Source organism: Coenobita brevimanus, chromosome 40 (assembly GCF_032717465.1).
Source record: "Coenobita brevimanus isolate Jiangsu-jjx chromosome 40, ASM3271746v2, whole genome shotgun sequence".
In the NCBI taxonomy this organism is placed as follows: domain Eukaryota; kingdom Metazoa; phylum Arthropoda; class Malacostraca; order Decapoda; family Coenobitidae; genus Coenobita; species Coenobita brevimanus.
The window spans coordinates 11,907,603-11,926,366 of record NC_136993.1 but is presented as its reverse complement, the minus strand read 5'-3'; the positions used below and the strand labels follow the sequence as shown (position 1 = coordinate 11,926,366).

Genomic DNA, 18,764 nt, shown 5'->3' with positions numbered 1-18,764 from the left:
TGTACCACTGCCAACCCCTATAAAACTACATACCAATCGTTGTGAATCAGAGCTCCAATCGGACTGAGCTGGTGAAGGTTTACACACACACACACACACACACACACACACACACACACACATATATATATATATATATATATATATATATATATATATATATATACATATATATATATACATTGTTACATAGCCTATGATTTCATCATCCTTTGTATAATTCTAACGTACAGTGTGCTGCATGTTTGATCACGATTCGCCTCGTGCCTTCCATAGTGACCGGACTTGCGTGTTCTGCCTCACTTCCCCCTTCTCCTCCCTTATAGTAGAGTAATTCGTTCTTTCTGTTGTTCAGAGCAAGAGTGTCAACTCTTTGTCCCCTATGGCTTCATTTGCGCGTCCTTCATACAAGTTGTATCAAGCCGGCCCCTATATAAGGAGCTCAGTCTCTGCATTAATTGCCACTTAGATCTACTCCTCATTTTGTTCACATCTCTGTCCTCCCCTGTACAGTTGTTATTATTTTTGTGAGTGCTCAGGAAGTCTCCAATCATCTAGCTGCTGTGTAATTTGAGTATAAGTGTTATTACATTTTTTTTCTTGTACTGTGTAGCATGAGGTGTTGATTCGTAGGCCTGGTAAGGTTTTTGTGATTTATGTGGAGTTTTTGGTGTCAGCCAATGTTAATAATATTTAGTATCTGTAATAATATACCTTGCATTAACTGAGCATTATCCGCTTTTCTCATTTTATCAGGGTTGACTTAGATAAATTTACTCTTGCTAATTTCGTGTTAATAGAGGCTATTGCAGTTAACCATATATTTAACCTGTTTTTTGCCATTACATTATCCTTATGAGTCCTGAATATTTAGTTGTTAGTTTGAGCATTAAACTTTAACTTGTAATTTTACCTAAGTCTTTTGTTTTGAACCTGGAACTTTCCGGGACAGTAGTCATTTTAGTATTCTCACTTGAAGTGTTCATTATCTCTCTGTTCCGTAACATAAATTTGGCGACATCTTATCAGGATATTCAGGATATTATCATAAGGATATTGCTTGATATTTTGTGACTGTGATTTATTCATGATGTCTACTATTACTACGCTTGATGAAGCCAAAGATTTTTTGTCAAATGTGCAAACAGTGTGTGATGTAGAAAACAGAACAAAGAATGAACTTAAGCTTGTTGCTCAACAATTGGGAATTGCTGTTCGCTCTCATCATTCTAAAAATCAAATTGTTGACATGATTAATAAAAGCTTGTTTAATGTAACTCCTCCAGATGAGCAAACGCAGATTGAAATAGCTAAGTTACAGCTAGCCCTGCATGAGGCTCGTGCTAAGGAGGCTGAGTTTCAAACCCGTGCTAAGGAGGCTGAGTTTCAGGCTCGTGCTAAGGAGGCTGAGTTTCAGGCAAATGCTAAGGAAGCTGAGTCTCAGGCTCGTATTCAGGAGACACAGGCACAGGCTCAGGCACAAATTGAACTAGCTAGGATTCAGGCAGACCATGAGTATCGCATGAAACAAGGTGGAACTGGATCATCTAGCTCTGATGATTTTGATGTGGCTAAAAATGTTAAACTTGTCCCTCCTTTTAATGAATCTGATTTAACAACGTATTTTCAGTTGTTTGAGAGGGTAGCTACAGGTTTTAATTGGCCCAAAAAGTATTGGCCAGTACTCCTTCAAACTGTTCTCACCGGTAAAGCTCAAGTAACTTATGCATCTTTGCCTCAGGATCAATCTGATAATTATGATGTAGTTAAGAGCTTGATTCTTAAGGCCTATGAGCTTGTTCCTGAAGCCTATAGAGTAAAATTTAGGACAACTTATAAGCAAGATAAGCAATCCCATGTTGAGTATGCAAAAATCAAAGAAGATCTGTTAGAGCAGTGGTTAAATTCTAAGAATGTAAATTCTGATGTTGATAAATTTAAGCAGCTGATTTTGCTGGAGGACTTCAAAAGGTGTATTAACCCGCCCAATCCCGACGTTTTCTGAGCTTTGATCCTCCCCAGTCCCGGCTTTTTGGACCATTTTTTTTTTTTTTGCTCAAACATTCGCTTTTGGTCAGAAACCAAGGAAAATCACAAAGAAACGTGTCCCTTGGGTCCAGAAATGGCTTACCTGGAGCACGTAAGTTTGACAGGTACTGCCATGCTCTTTGAGTAGTCTTTTCGCCGTACGTTTTCTATGGTGGCACGGGTACTCTGAACTGATGCAGTATACGTTTATTATCATGTATTCATGTGTTGGAAATATGTATACCAGAAGTATATTGGGTTTTATACAGAAAAAACTGAGAAATAAGGTATGTACCATTGTGCGACCCTAGCGAAATCGGTCGATTATGTCACCGATGGATAACAAACATCGTTATTTCATCAGCTATTGTATTTTTTCATGTTCCATATTACTTCCACAATAACAGCATACCATTTTCAACTTTACATAATTGTCTGTACATATTTTGAGGCATTATGACAAGAATTAGCATAAAAGTAGCGCTTATTTACCAAGTGAGATCATTTTATTTCATGCTTTTTTTTTAACTCAGATTCTATATTTTCACCTTTTAGATTCCTTATAATATATAACCCACTTACATGTTATACAATTAGTTTTATAGATGTACTTCCTTTACGAAAAGAATTAGCATAAGAATAGCGCTTATTTACCAAGTGACAACTTGGTCTTTCATCCTTTTTTCAACTCAGATTCTATTTTTTCATCTTTTTGATTACTTATAACATAACATATTACCCATTTACATGTTAGACAATTGTTTTTACAGAAGTACATGCTTTATGAAAAGAATTAGCATACAAGTAGCGCTAATTTACATAGGTAAATCATGTCATGTCATTATTTTTTCACCTCTGAATTTATTTTCCCCCCCTTTATAGTGCTTCTCACATTACATTCTGGCCTTTTCCGTGTTAGACATTTGCTTTCACAGTAGTACACGATTTACATTAAGCCTTATCCTAATAGAGAGACAGAGAGAGAGAGAGAGTGAGGTGGGATGGTGGAACACTGGGAGACAGCTTATCCCATAATTGGTGGCTAAATTTAGAGCCCTTGTGGAATTTCCCAATCCTCTTACACCGTGAACAAAATTACTGACTGTATGTTCTATGACTTTCAATTTAGACTATTTTTCAACTTACATGCTAACTTTACAGTAACTACAGTATACCTTTCATGTTTTTTTCAACTCAGATTCTATTTTTTCACCTTTGTGATTACTTATAACATATAACCCATTTACATGTTAGACAATTGCTTTTACAGATGTACATGCTTTATGAAAAGAATTAGCATAGAAGTAGCGCTAATTTACGTAGGTAAATCATGTCATGTCATTATTTTTTCACCTCTGAATTTATTTTCTCCCCCTTTATAGTACTTCTCACATTACATTCTGGCCTTTTCCATGTTAGACATTTGCTTTCACAGTAGTACACGATTTACAGTAAGCCTTATCCTAATATATATATATATATATATATATATATATATATATATAGAGAGAGAGAGAGAGAGAGAGAGAGAGAGAGAGAGAGTGTGTGTTGCCTCCCCCACACCAGTCTCACTTTCACGAATCTGTCTGCGCTCTCCCGCTCCGACACTTTCACTTTCTGCTGCCCTAACCATCCCCACACCACTACTTCCTGCCACAGAACACATAGAAGGAACATACCTGTGGAACAGTCGCGATGTGACGTCTGTCCCAGTCCCATGTGGCGATATCTTTTCCTTCCCTAACCAGGAAAATACACCACCATGTACAGCTTCCTCGTCCTCGTCCTCATCTGATGGTATGTGTTGCTGTCTAGATGCAGCACGTGGTGCAGGCTGGCCGTCCCCTGCCCTCCTATATGTTATATATTTGACCTTCCTTGGGGAAGGGACCTCCTCATCACTGCTGGTGGTAACCTCCTCAGGCTGCATGTAATCGACATCGAGGGTGTCGTCGTCCAGTGGGGAATCACTATCCCCTGTAAAGGTATCCAGGGCGACTTGTAACTCCTCGTCTGACAGCCCACGACGCGCCATGTCTGACCTGGGTGACTGCTGACAGGTAAGTGGAGGATCAAAGGGTCAGGTGGGGTTAATCTGGGTCTAGGGGATTATCCGCCTGGCAGCGAGTAGGTGAGGCTTGCGTAGGCCAGCGAAACAAAAATCAGGTGCGAATTTTGAAAAATGTGAAAATTATGCAACTTGGAATGTTGCCGCGTTAATTCACGTCGCCGGGACATGAGTGTACATCATGGGCGGACGTTAATTCACGTCGCCGGGACGGCGTGGGTTAATAAAGATATAAGCCTATATCTTGATCAGAAAAGAATAGATAATTTGTCTGATGCTGCAGTTTTAGCTGATGAATATGTTCTCACTCACAAGAGATATTCTAAAGAAAAAAGGAAAGCTGAGAGTAAGTACGTTGCCTCTACTCAGAGTACAGGTAATAGGAAAGCGAATAAAGATGATGTTTCTCAGGAAGTAAATACCAGCTCCACCTCTAGATTTCAGAAAAGTAAATGTACTTATTGTAGTAAGCTTGGTCATACTACGGAGAAATGTTTCAGGAGACAGCGTGATGTGAACAAAAAGGAGTCTTTAAATATTCAGTCAATTGGTCTAGTGTCCACCCTTGAGAGTTCCCAGAATTCTTTAACTGAGTTAACTGAACCTGCTTTGAGGGGTAAATTAAATTCTCATGATGAAGCTCCTCTTTTGAGCAGTAATGTGGGTGCCACCCTCAAGAGTTCATGTGCTAATTTCCTGTCTGATGGTTTTGTCAGTCCTCTGGACAGTAATGACAGGAAATCAGTTAAAATATATCGTGATACAGGTGCTTGCCAATCCCTTATGCTGACCAGTGTTCTAGGCTCTAATGTTAATTCCTCTGATGAAACTGTAATCATACAAGGTGCAGGGAATAATTACTTCTCTGTCCCTCTGTGCAGAGTGAATTTAGTGTCTGGTTTTGTTAATGGTTCCGTTATGGTTGGGTTGGTTGAGACACTCCCAATGTCAGATGTAACTTTCTTACTTGGAAATAATATTGGTGGAAGTCAAGTGTGTCCAGCTCCTGAGTTGTCTAGTGAACCAGTGACTGCGACCCAGGATTGTGATGTCCCTGATGTGTTCTCTGCATGTGCTGTCACTAGGGCTAAGTCTAAAGTTACTGGTGACTTAGAGGATAATGATGATGATGATGTTATCCTAGCTGACACTTTTCTTGCTAATTTGGACCACTCCCCAGATGAGGCAGTACCCCGTAGTGTTGATAATTTGTCTCGTCAAGAGTTGGTTGAGTTGCAGGTTGCTGACCCTGAGTTGAAAGGTCTAGCTAACTCTGCTTGCAGTGAGGAAGAGTCAGCTGGTGCTTCTACTTGTTATTATATAAAGTCAGGAGTACTTATGAGAAAGTGGAGACCCCCAACAACATCAGCCGACTGCGAATGGGAGGTTGTACATCAAGTTGTCATCCCTCGTGTTTGTAGGCAGGATATCATTAGAGTGGCTCATGATTCCAGTTTGGCAGGACACCTTGGAGTGAGGAAGACTGTGGCACGCATTTTGAAACACTTCTACTGGCCAGGTATCTTCAGAGATGTTTCCTGGCACTGTAAGTCTTGTCACACCTGTCAAGTTGTGGGGAAGTGTAATCAGACCGAAAAGGTTGCACCTCTAGTTCCCATTCCGCCTTTTGAGGCGCCATTCACCCGCGTGTTGGTGGATATTGTGGGCCCTCTTCCTAAGACTTCTTCAGGATTTTCTTATGTGTTGACCATGATTGATATGGCTACTCGTTATCCTGAAGCCATTCCACTTAGAAATATCTCAGCAAAGAACGTGGTTAAGGAAATGCTAGGGTTCTTCACCAAGTTTGGTCTGCCCAAGGAGGTACAGTCAGACCGGGGAAGTAATTTCATGTCAAATGTTTTCAAGCAGTCTCTGAAAGAGTTGGGCATCACCCAGATCACGTCTTCAGCTTACCATCCCCAGACCCAAGGAGCGTTGGAGAGATATCATCAAACACTCAAATCGATGCTCAGGAAATACTATTTGGAACATCAGAAAGACTGGGATAAAGGTCTTCCATTCGTTGTATTTGCCACAAGAGAATCTCCAAATGAATCACTGGGCTTCTCACCCTTTGAACTACTGTTTGGCCATGAAGTAAGAGGACCCCTTAAGCTACTCAAGGAATGCTGGCTGTCGGAGGAAGATGACATCAACCTGCTGGAGTATGTGATGAAGTTCAAAGAACGGCTGTCCACTGCTTTACAGCTGGCAAGAGAGAATTTAGGAGCTGCTCAGGAGAAGATAAGACTTGGTATGATAAGAAGTCCAGGTTACGTCACTTTCAGCCAGGAGATCAGGTCTTGATTCTGCTACCAGTGCATGGGGAACCTCTTCAAGCCAAGTTTAGTGGTCCTTATTTCGTGGAGAAGAAACTCAGTGATGTCAACTATGTCATCACCACACCAGATCGTAGAAAGAACAAGCAACTTTGTCACATCAACATGCTAAATTTATATCACAGGCGGGACGAAAATAACCCAGTCTGCACTGTAGCTGTTCCACCCGAGTCTGCAAGTGAAGCTCTCCCATGCAGTATGAGCCTGAGTGATAGTTTGGGGAAGAATCGTGATATCATGAATGATCTCCAGACTAAGCTTTCTCATCTAGCTCCCGAGGAAAGGCAGGAGTTTTCGGCATTACTGCAGGAGTACCCGCAAGTGTTCCGTGTCACTCCAGGAAGAACCACTGTGTTGATGCATGATGTCGATGTTGGAGATGCAAAGCCAATTAAATTGCCTCCTTACTATGTGAACCCAGTGAAAGTTCCTCTCATCGACAAGGAGCTTGGCTACCTGTTGGACCACAAGATGATTGAGCCCTGTCAGAGCGAGTGGAGTTCTCCTGTCACTCTAGTCCCTAAGCCAGGTGGGTCACAGCGGCTTTGCTTCGACTGCAGACGTGTTAATCAGATAACCAAAACAGACACTTACCCTCTCCCTCGCGTGGAAGATTGCATAGACAAGATCGGAAATTGGAATGCTAGCAGATTTTAGAAAAAAATGTCTATCCTTGATAGTATGAGTGTGGCCAACATAATCTGAAAAAACTGATGAATGCATAATATTGAAAATGTAACATTTCTCAAGATCAGTGCTATTAAACCCATGTTTGGAAGCTCAGGGATGTTTTGCTTTTGGTTCTGCTTGCCTGTCTGATTGAATGTCTTAACAAGATTATGGAAAAAATCCTAACGAAACTATTCCAAAACTCACTTAATGACTGAGGACCAACACAGGTCATGTAATTAATATTTTGGTATGTTGGGGTGTCGAAAAGATTCAGCAGACAAGGTCTAAATTTTGCGTTGTGGTACGGGAAAGGGTGTTGAATTCATTTCTGAAAACAATCGGTCTGAAGCTAAGGCCTATGGATAAGATCAAGGATAGGCACCTTTAAAACAGTTTTTATTGGATTTTGGCCAATAATGGTGGAAGGATTTTGGTTCAGCACAGAATGAATTGATTCATTTTTCAAAAGAATAGACTAAAGCTAAAGGTCAGAGGGCAAGGTCAGGTTATACACTTTTGTCACGAATGCATCAAATATGGAAGATGATTTGATGACAAGGTAAGGATGAAGTTGTTGGTACTGAAAGGAGTCAATCAACCGCCAAGGGACCTGGGCTGCGTCAAAGGTTGGGCAGCGTCCAAGGTTAAGCTTTACACTGACAGTAAGGTGTAACTTGTTCTCTGTGGGTATTCTTTCTTGCCACACTTGGCTGTGATGAATACCTATGACTATATTAAGCTCCCGGTAATAAAAACACTCTGTTTTCCATCTCCTCAAAAACAGATCAACATATATTTACTGTATATATATATGTATAGATAGATAGATAGATATATAGATAGAGATCGAGATAGATAGATAATAGATATAGATAGATAGATAAATAAATATATAGATAGATAGATATAGATAGAGGGATAGACATATAGATAAATAGGTAGATAGAAAGATAGACAGATAGATAGATAGATAGATAGATACTGAACATCATGACAAATGAATAATGATAATTGCGAAGAAGTGCAATGGCAAGAATGAAGAGCCATAGTCTTGTCTTAATTTGCATTTGTGTTTTGAGAAGCAATCTGCAAAAGGATGCAACTCTTCGCCAAGTTAAATTAAAATAACTATAGTTTGAAAAATATTCTACATGACTGGGCATACATATGAATACACGGCCACAACGATATCAGTTTCTAACTTGAGTAACCCTGCTTCGTCAGGTCCTGAGTATTTCTTAGTTGGTCACCGTACTGAAGGGTAAGTGACATTTCACAGCATCTTTCTATAAATATTTGTTGTTCGTACATAATACCAATCTGTCTGGCCAAAGAAGTACACCAACTACACTTAACCCGTCACGTCCCGAGGTTTTCCGCACCTCCGGCATCCCCCAATCCCGAGGTATTTTCAACAAAAAAAAATTTTGGCTAAAACCTCCGCTATTGGTGAGAAACATCGAAAATTCATAGAGAAATCGCTCACCCGAGGTTTAAAATACTCGATCCAGGTAGGAGTACTATCACGATCCAAACTTTCTTTACCCCCCTGAGTGGAAGAAGGTCGAAGCCAAGGTTGTAGCAAGACCAGATGATCAGACACTGCCAGTATACAAGACTAATAATGGTTCATGATACCGTGATTCATAAATAGGCTCGTGTGTTTCATCCGGGTGATTCTTATTATCCTAAGCTTCAGGTTAGTGAACCCCTCCATCATGAACCGGCCTGTGTTCGGTGGCCCGTCATTTCTTCAACTTTGGCTTCGACCTTCCTCCACTCAGGGGGGTAAAGAAATTTTGGATCGTGATAGTACCTCCTTACCTGACTGGGTTTTCTAACAGGCTGGCACCAAAGAAAACGAGTTCTATGGGAGGGTAACTATTTCACACAACTCATAAACGGTATTTATTTATTGACTTGGTACGAATTTATATGTAGTATGAGAGTATATTGGTTTTCAAGCAGTAATATAGGCATTATAAGCATTGTTTCACTCACTAACTCATCACCATACCTGACCTTCTTTTGCCACATTACCTGATCATTATTTCTGACTGTTTCTTCTTCTAATGCTATGTAAACTTTGTCCTCCACATTGTCATCGATTGGGGAATCACTCTGGCCCTGAATATCTTTATTGGCCAGGTCACTGGTAACAGGTGAATTGCCGAGACAATGGCGTGAGGAGGGGAGGGGGGAGGTTATGCGGTGTAAGGCATTGTCCCTGCTTGGCATCTTGTAGAGGAATAGAGGAAGGTGTCCCGTGTATACGTACGAAAAATCACGCGCGAAAATTGAAAATTTTGCTAATTAGGGACCTTGCAATTGCACGACGTACCAGTACGTCGCCGGGACTGGCAAATACAAAATGTTGCAACGTACCCATACATCGACGGGACGGGGCGGGTAAAGCAATTACTTCTAGAGTGCCGTCCCGTAGGTACAGTACAATATATACATCGCATAGGGAAATGGCATCCCCTTGTGGTAGAAGTGCTTCACCAGGGTCGGACCAGGCCACTTCTTCACAGTGAAGTGCAGGTAAATATGAAGAAGTTTGGCTCCCGGGTAAATTCTGCAGCGCTTCATTCCGCCCAAGGTGCACAGCACTGCCATGTGTTGGCTCCTTGTCAGTGCCTCTGTAAACAGTGTTCCCAGTTATCTTCATTAAACTAATCCCTCACATGATTCACGCTAGAAGAAAGAATATTTTCAAACTTAAGAGTATACAGATACCTTTAAAAATCTGTCTAGCACCATCAAGAACATTACAAACGTCAGTCATAGGTAGCAATGTTGTAAGCTGCAAGGATATACAAACCTTCGAGCTGAGCATCGAGCTAGGCAATAGAGAAGTGGCCCACTGAGCACGAATCCCACCACCAAAGCCAGCCACGTGTCTTCTCTGAAAGGCCACAAGGGGGCCTGCCATCGGGGCAGCGGTGGTGGCACCCTCATGATGACACAGTTCACCTACACAACCCACGTTACATCATTATATCATCACCAGGACCCTTGCAACTCATTCATTCAAATCTCCCATCAATTACACACACTTTTCTTTGACATATATTCTGTAATTCTGTCTTGCCGATACCATTACCTGTTTCTACCTTATTTTTTTAATTACATGGTGGACCCCTTTTCAGCATGTCATACTTGAAGAGACATGCATGCATTCTGAGTATAAACGTAGTTCATTATCACAAATAACCTACATCGCTTTCTTTCCACGGGTTCTCACACATGATGTTGTATTGTCTAACACGGTGTCATACATGTATCCACAGACGTAGAATTTATAATTAATACAGTATAGTGATATAATTTCTCTGATATTTTTAATTATTACTCGGCACCTTTTTAAAGTCTTGGAAAGATCCTTGACAGTGACAACGGTAGACCTGTTTTGAGACTGATTGTAAGGATGATAGGCAGTGGAATTTAAGTTCTAAAACTGTGTCAAGAGCAGAAAATAATAACGGAAAATAACAACAATAAGGTAATGTTGATAAACAAGTTGTAGTAAATGGGTTACCTAATCAGTACAACATTACTGAAACTATACACTCTGGTATATAAACAGGCGCCTAGTTATTTTAACGATTCGCAATTTCTCACCAGCAGTTCAGTAACTGTTTAAATTTTATTCCAAGAAAACAGAGATGTAATACGTGTACTGTTATGGACAATAATGTAATTAAGCCTTATACCCGAGAAGTTAGGAAACTTTATTTTAAAGTCTCCTGGGCTTTAAAGCCTGCGGCACTCAGTTTATATATATATATATATATATATATATATATATATATATATATATATATACAGTATATTATATCACTCACTGTTATTTGTACTTATTGATATGAACTCATTCATGTTTTAGGTTCATAGCGGAACAAACAATCGAAAATTTTTTTATGATAATAGAGTAATAGAGTAATTAAGTAAATACATGATGGTTACTCACAGCTTGGTGGAAAGGTGCACTAAAATGCTGATAATCTCTGCGACCCCACAGGCTGGTTATGAAGATATTGGCAATGCCAAAATCGGCGGCGCCACTTCCAAGCATGCCTATAATGCCATTCAAGGATCCATTGGGCAGCAGCTCACCCCACACCTCCCCTACAATACAGGCCAAATGGAGGCTACTGCACACTCAAGCAAGGCAGTATTATACAAATAAAAAATTGAGTCGTAATTGGTTATTCATACTGTGTGTGTGTGTGTGTGTGTGTGTGTGTGTTTCCTCCATACTTGTAAGTTTTAATTGAAAAATTATGTTCAATATTGCTTGAAAAAGGTTATTATTATTATTATTATTATTATTATTATTATTGTTCTCGCTCGCTTCACTCGCTCGAACATAAAATTTAGTCACAGTTTGGACTCCCGACGTGTGTACCCAAGAGAAAGATCTATCACATCAACAAGAAATGGGGGCACGGGTCGGACGGAAAACTCTATAGTACAGTAGTGAACTTTTTTGGATATCTCAGCCAATTTTGAAGTTACAAGAAAGATAGACACCAATTTGGAAATCGTATAAAAATTCTCAATTATTTTCATTTCATAGACAACTCGTAATTCCCAATAGTTTTTCCGTAAATCGAGGAAACGATTTTTTATAAGGCAGATTAGTGCAATAGCCAGCTGCGAAAGAAGTTATGGTCTAAGGTTGCATGAGTAGCTCAGCAATATTTTCCGACGAGTACTGAGAGCAACCAGGTTTTGCCTTTTCTAAACATATAATACCTTCAGTTTGGCTTCTTTTTTTTCTTTGGAAAGTTTTCGCTGAATCCAGATCAAACTAATACAATACCGTGATTGACGAAAGAAGCTGTGAATTTCTGATTTTTTATTCGAATCGGCGAGCATTGAGAGATTTGGTGAAAGTAATTTTTGTGAATGAGCAGAAAGCAAAGTCATTATTAAGTGGAGACTACTACTACTAATACTACTACTTCCTCTACTACTGCTACCAACAATAATAACAGCAACCACAACAACAATGATAACAACAAAAACAACAACAATAATAATAATAATAATAGTAATAATAATAATAATAATAATTGTTCGAGCAAGTGAGCGAAGCGGGCGAGTGAGAACAAATTTTGTTGCAGTTTGGAACCCAGACTTATGTGCCCGAGGGAAAGATTATCGCATTAGCAAGAAATGGGGGCAGGGGTCTGCAGGAGAATCCTGTAGTACAATAGCAAACTTTGGGGGGTATCTCAGCCAATTTTGAAATTACAAGAAAGACGGACACCAATTTAGAAATTGCATAAAAATCCTCAATTATTTTAATTTCATAGACAACCCGTAATTCCCAATAGTTTTTCCATAAACCAATCAAACATTTTTTTGATAAGGCAAATTAGTGTTAAGCTGGCTGCGCAAGAAGTAATGGCCTAAGGTTGATTAACCCATTATTAACCCACCCAATCCTGACGTTTTCTGAGCTTTGGTCCGTCCCAGTCCCGGCTTTTTTGGACCTTTTTTTTTTTTTTTTGCTCAAACATTCACTTTTGGTCAGAAACTAAGGAAAATCACAAAGAAAGGTGTCCCTTAGGTCCAGAAATGGCTTACCTGGAGCACGTAAGTTTGATAGGTACTGCCATGCTCTATGAGTAGTCTTTTCGCCGTATGTTTTCTATGGTGGCACGGGTACTCTGAACTGATGCAGTATACGTTTATTATCATGTATTCATATGTTGGAAATATGTATACCAGAAGTATATTGGGTTTTATACAGAAAAAAACTGAGAAATAAGGTATGTACCATTGTGCGACCCTAGCGAAATCGGTCGATTATGTCACCGATGGATAACAAACATCGTTATTTCATCAGCTATTGTGTTTTTTCATGTTCCATATTACTTCCACAATAACATCATACCATTTTCAACTTTACATAATTGTTTGTACATATTTTGAGGCATTATGACAAGAATTAGCATAAAAGTAGCGCTTATTTACCAAGTGAGATCATTTTATTTCATGCTTTTTTCAACTCAGATTCTTTTTTTCACCTTTTAGATTACTTATAACATAATATATAACCCACTTACATGTTATACAATTAGTTTTATAGATGTACTTGTTTTACGAAAAGAATTAGCATAAGAATAGCGCTTATTTACCAAGTGACAACTTGGTCTTTCATCCTTTTTTCAACTCAGATTCTATTTTTTCACCTTTTTGATTACTTATAACGTAACATATTACCCATTTACATGTTAGACAATTGCTTTTACGGAAGTACATGCTTTATGAAAAGAATTAGCATAGAAGTAGCGCTAATTTACGTAGGTAAATCATGTCAAGTCATTATTTTTTCACCTCTGAATTTATTTTCTCCCCCTTTATAGTACTTCTCACATTACATTCTGGCCTTTTCCATGTTAGACATTTGCTTTCACAGTAGTACACGATTTACAGTAAGCCTTATCCTAATATATATATATATATATATATATATATATATATATATATATATATATAGAGAGAGAGAGAGAGAGAGAGAGAGAGAGAGAGTGAGGTGGGATGGTGGTACACTGGGAGACAGCTTATCCCATAATTGGTGGCTAAATTTAGAGCACTTGGGGAATTTCATACTCCTCTTACACCGTGAACAGAATTCTTCCTAGCGCTTATTTCCCTACTGACTGTATGTTCTGTGACTTTCAACTTAGACTATTTTTCAACGTACATACTAACTTTACAGTAACTATACAGCCTCCTATGATTAGTATCACATAAGATAACATGGCACTATTATGATACTGAGCGACACTTTATCGCCTTACCACACTACACACACTTTCAATAGTGCCTGTTATTATGATATTCACGGAAGCACGGTTGCAGGCAGAGAGCAACGTTGCACTCCACACACTCGTACCTAGTGTCTCTTCTGACCTGGGTAGGTCACTCGAAATCTAATTATTCACCTTTTATAATACTTCCAATATAATATATTACCCCTTTACATGTTATACAATTGCTTTTATAGATGTACATGCTTTACGAAAAGAATGAGCATAGCAATAGCGTAACCACGTGAGTTCAGGTCACTCGAAATCTAATTATTCACCTTGTAATAATACTTCCAATATAACATATTACCCCTTTACATGTTATACAATTGCTTTTATAGATGTACGTGTTTTACGAAAAGAATGAGCATAGCAATAGCGCTACCACATGACTTCAGGTACCGTCATTATTTTTTCAACTCAAAATCTAATTATTCACCTTTTATAATACTTCCAATATAACATATTACCTCTTTACATGTTAGACAAGTGCTTTCACTTTCTGCTAACCCACACCACGCCTAACACGAACACCACGTGGACGTGTTGCCTCCCCACACCACTCTCGCTTTCACGAATCTGTCTGCGCTCTCCCGCTCCAACACTCACTTTCTGCTGCCCTAACCACCCCCACACCACTACTTCCTGCCACAGAACACATAGAAGGAACATACCTGTGGAACAGTCACGATGTGACGTCTGTCCCAGTCCCACGTGGCGATATCTTTCCCTTCCCCAGCCAGGTAAATACCCACCATGTACTGCTTCCGCGTCCTCGTCCTCGTCCTCGTCCTCATCTGATGGTATGTGTTGCTGCCTAGATGCAGCACGTGGTGCAGGCTGGCCATTCCCTGCCCTCCTATATGTTATATATTTGACCTTCCTTGGGGAAGGGACCTCCTCATCACTGCTGCTGGTGACCTCCCCAGGCTGCACATAATCGACATCGAGGGTGTCGATGTCCAATGGGGAACCACTATCCCCTGTAAAGGTATCCAGGGCAACTTGTATCTCCTCGTCTGACAGCCCACAACACGCCATGTCTGACCTGGGTGACTGCTGACAGTTAAGTGGATGATCACAGGGTCAGGTGGGGTTAATCTGGGTCTAGGGGATTATCCTCCTGGCGGCGAGTAGGTGAGGCTTGTGTAGGCGGGCGAAAAAAAAATCAGGCGCGAGTTTTGAAAAATGTGAAAATTATGCAACTTGCAATGTTGCCGCGTTAATTCACTTCACCGGGACAAGAGTGCACATCATGTGCGGACGTTAATTCACGTCGCTGGGACGGCGCGGGTTAACCTGCTAGGTCCCAAGCCCTAAACCTAAAATTAATACAAGAGGAGTATTGGTTTTAGGAAGTGTGAGGGAATAGTCTTGATGTAATCTAATAAGTTCTTTTTACTATTATCAGGCCAGGAAATCAGAGGAAGATGATAAGCCACATGAGACAATATTCAGCACTGCCTGGCTTGCTCGTTCACTTGCTCGAACGTGTTCCACACTTTCAGTGTGGATGCCTGTTACAAGTTAATAATAAACATGTAACAGGTGTCCACACTGAAAGTGTGGAACAAGTTCGAGCAAGCGAGAAAGCAAGTCAGGTAGTGCTGAATATTGTCTCATGTGGCTCATCATCTTCCTCTGATTTCCTGACCTGAAAATACTGAAAAGAACTTATTAGACTGCACCAAAAATATTCCCTCACGCTTCCTAAAATCAATACTTATATTAATTTTAGGTGTAGGGTTTGGGACCTAGCAGGTTAATGGGCCTCACTGAAGTGACTCTTAACCTCCTTCCACCAGGTGTCGTGTATACACGTCACAAAAAGGCTGCTACAGGGCCACCAGGAAATGGCTATACATGCTAACGTCTTCGCACCACCATTTGAACCCACAGCCATTTCCTCTCATTACCATAGGGTAGGGAGGTACCCAAAGAACCCCATTGATGCATGGTTCATGCTGTACACTGCCTTATAACAGTGTGGAGTGATATCTTCAACTTACTGGTCTGATTCTGTCCCCTCACCTGCCAGGCCAGTTGCAACATCTACCTCCGCCAAAGTTCAGCCCTTACTGGCAGGGAAAGGGCTTAATGACAGTGCCATAGGTTGTGCCCTGGAGGAAACTGTCTTCCGCCAGCATGAGTGGCAAGATTTCATCCAAATCTGGGGGAAGCTACCATGTAGAGAGTGAAGTGTCATGCTTTCCATCCCCAACCAGCCCTGAGACACCTGAAAAGCCTCTCCAATTGCTACAGAAGGAGGGCAGGGCCTATGACAGTAACAAATTCATGTCAGAGGAAGAGTTGGAGGACCCTGGCCACTGAGTGAGCAAAGGAGATGGTGACAGTCATCTCCTCCATAAATGCCACTGCCTAATCTCACCACCACTCTCACGGCCAGGTCACTGCAGTCTCTCTTTCCAACGTCCTTCATTACCATAACTCAGCACTTCGAGAGCATTATCTCCCCAACCTGGCCCTTCATAGGTGGAAATTTCCACTCTGCAATCATGTGTGTGAGTAGGCTGCCGGCATCTCCCTATGGAAAGCCCATATCAGGTGAGTCATCACCCCTATACTCCCACCTCTGCCTCTCCTTTCCCTTCCCCCCTGCCTGTGGCTGTCCCCACATGGCCGTGGGTGTGTACATGGTGTGAAATGATGAGCTGGCCAAAAATCACAGCCAAGGCTCCCAGGTGTTGAGAAAGTGGATGCTTTTGTGTGGGAGGAGGGGGTAGGATTTGAGCCCTCTATGCCCACCTTAGATGCAGAAGGGGCAGGTGTGCAGTTTGGTGAGCTGTTGCCTGGACCCTGGACTATGATGTCCTTTTTCAAGGAAATCTTCACCACCTCCATTATGCTGTACCTGGTGGCTGAAATCAACTATCACCAGGGCATAAGTTTGTGCTGGCTGGACGTTTTGGTCAGTGAGAACACAAAAATGAAGGATTGGGTTCCAGTAGTGGTGGGGGAGTTATTTGTGTGGCTTGCCTTGACCATGATGATGGCCCACGTGAGAAAACATGTGCTCCAAGATTACTGCTCTGTAGACAAACGTGTGGGCACACCTGCCTTTGGGAAATATATTGCCTGTGATGGGTACCTGGCCATGTTACAGTTGCTGCATTTCAACAAGAATCATGGGCCAGCACCCAATGACAAGTTATGGAAGACCAGTAGGAGTGTTTGGACAGCTGGAGAAATGCCAGATGTAACCAATATTTTAATTTTTCAGATGGAAAAAAATCACGTTGGGCAATAATTGAATGTCCTTTTCCATGCACCTTACTTATTTTAAAAATACATTAATATGGTTTCTTCTCTTTAAAACAGTACTGTGTCAATGTAGTATGAACAAAAGTAATTATATGTAAAAAAAAATATTCCACATCGGTTGCTGCCTAGTTTATGCATGCATAGAAATATATATATATATATATATATATATATATATATATATATATATATATATATATATATATATATATATATATATATATATTTAATCCAGTAACAGAAATTAGTTATAATTTATACTAACCAATTAAACTCCCTGTGAGTAAGAATAAAACTTAATTCATTTCAAGAATGAACGTCGATATTTATATGCTGCCTCCGGTAAAACAAGTTTTCCAAGGAAACAGGAACAGCCATCTGTCGTCACTGGCTGAGCTACTCCATCACCATGCTTGCTTCGTACGTCTGGCAGCGCTAGGCTTCAATACGCCCTAACATTATAGATTCCAATAAAACCATATGTGCCACTTTTTGTACAAGTCAGATTATATACAAATGTCAATATTCATACGCCTTTTTTACTTCTTACAATCCAAGAACCCGTCTTTTTGGCAAATATTGTACTAATTATCTTAGAGAATCATATACAAATATATCATTTTATCGGCGATATTTTGAGTTAAATAGCATAAGTAAGAGTGATTTACATTTATTTAAGGTATTTGCTTAACCAATATCGTAATCAACGATCAGAAAACTAATAATGACATTTAACTAAGACCCCCTTATCCTGCAGAAACGAGACGTAGGCCTAGTTTCTAGCGGTGACTGGCAGATTTTCCTCTTCTCGCGAATGTTCTCATTCTGACCATGTTCAAGGAGTCTTTTGCAAGGATTTTTCAGCAGTTTCAGAAAGAGGTTATCGACGAGTCGCTTGCGTTGTTCCTGGGCCGTTTAGCATTTATTCAGTATGTGCCCTCAAACTGTCATCATTTTGGACTGAAGTTCTTCGTCCTATGTGTGCAAAATTGGATATGTGCTTGATGTAATAGTTTCTTCAGATACAGATGATATACCTAGTGATGATCCCCGTGGTTTCTCGGCACCATTCGTGAAAGTGTTCATGGACGAATATTTCAGCAGGCACCACATCCTGTACACTGGCAATTATTACACCACGTTGACCAAGTATTTACTTGAACATGGTAGCCTACTGGGTCCTTTCGAACTGTCCATGCTGGTAGAAAAAAAAATCCATCTTTTCCAGAAAAAACAGAAAGGTTCCTGTCATGAATTCAACAAATTTTCATTATACAAATTCATGACATTGTATTATTATGGGAACACAAGATGCATTAATGAAAAACCCAGAAATATTCGGTCAGCTAACCATCGACAGTGCTCCAATCAGGATTGTTCTCAAAATGTTTGTTGTTGTTTCACTTGTGATTGTTTTTATGCACGCCCTTGTCACAGTACTAAGTGATACGTTTGTGTATTTATCGTTCCTCTGCCCTGCCTCTTTAATCATTAAGCTAAGCCACACCTACTTTCGGTGGTAATGTAACATGAGAATTAATTTTG

At 40.3% G+C, this 18,764-nt stretch overlaps 1 protein-coding gene across 1 annotated transcript in view; it reads right to left on the bottom strand.

Annotated features, from left to right (window-relative positions):
- Positions 1–18,764, bottom strand: part of LOC145396957 (putative glutamate receptor) — a 69,053-nt gene that overhangs the window by 31,566 nt on the left and 18,723 nt on the right. Inside the window, exons 4-5 of the mRNA XM_080270190.1 lie at positions 11,084–11,241; positions 9,935–10,086 (exon numbers count right to left, since the gene is read on the bottom strand). Of these exons, the coding sequence (XP_080126316.1) occupies positions 9,935–10,086; positions 11,084–11,241 (310 nt within the window). The remainder of the gene's footprint in view (positions 1–9,934; positions 10,087–11,083; positions 11,242–18,764) is intronic.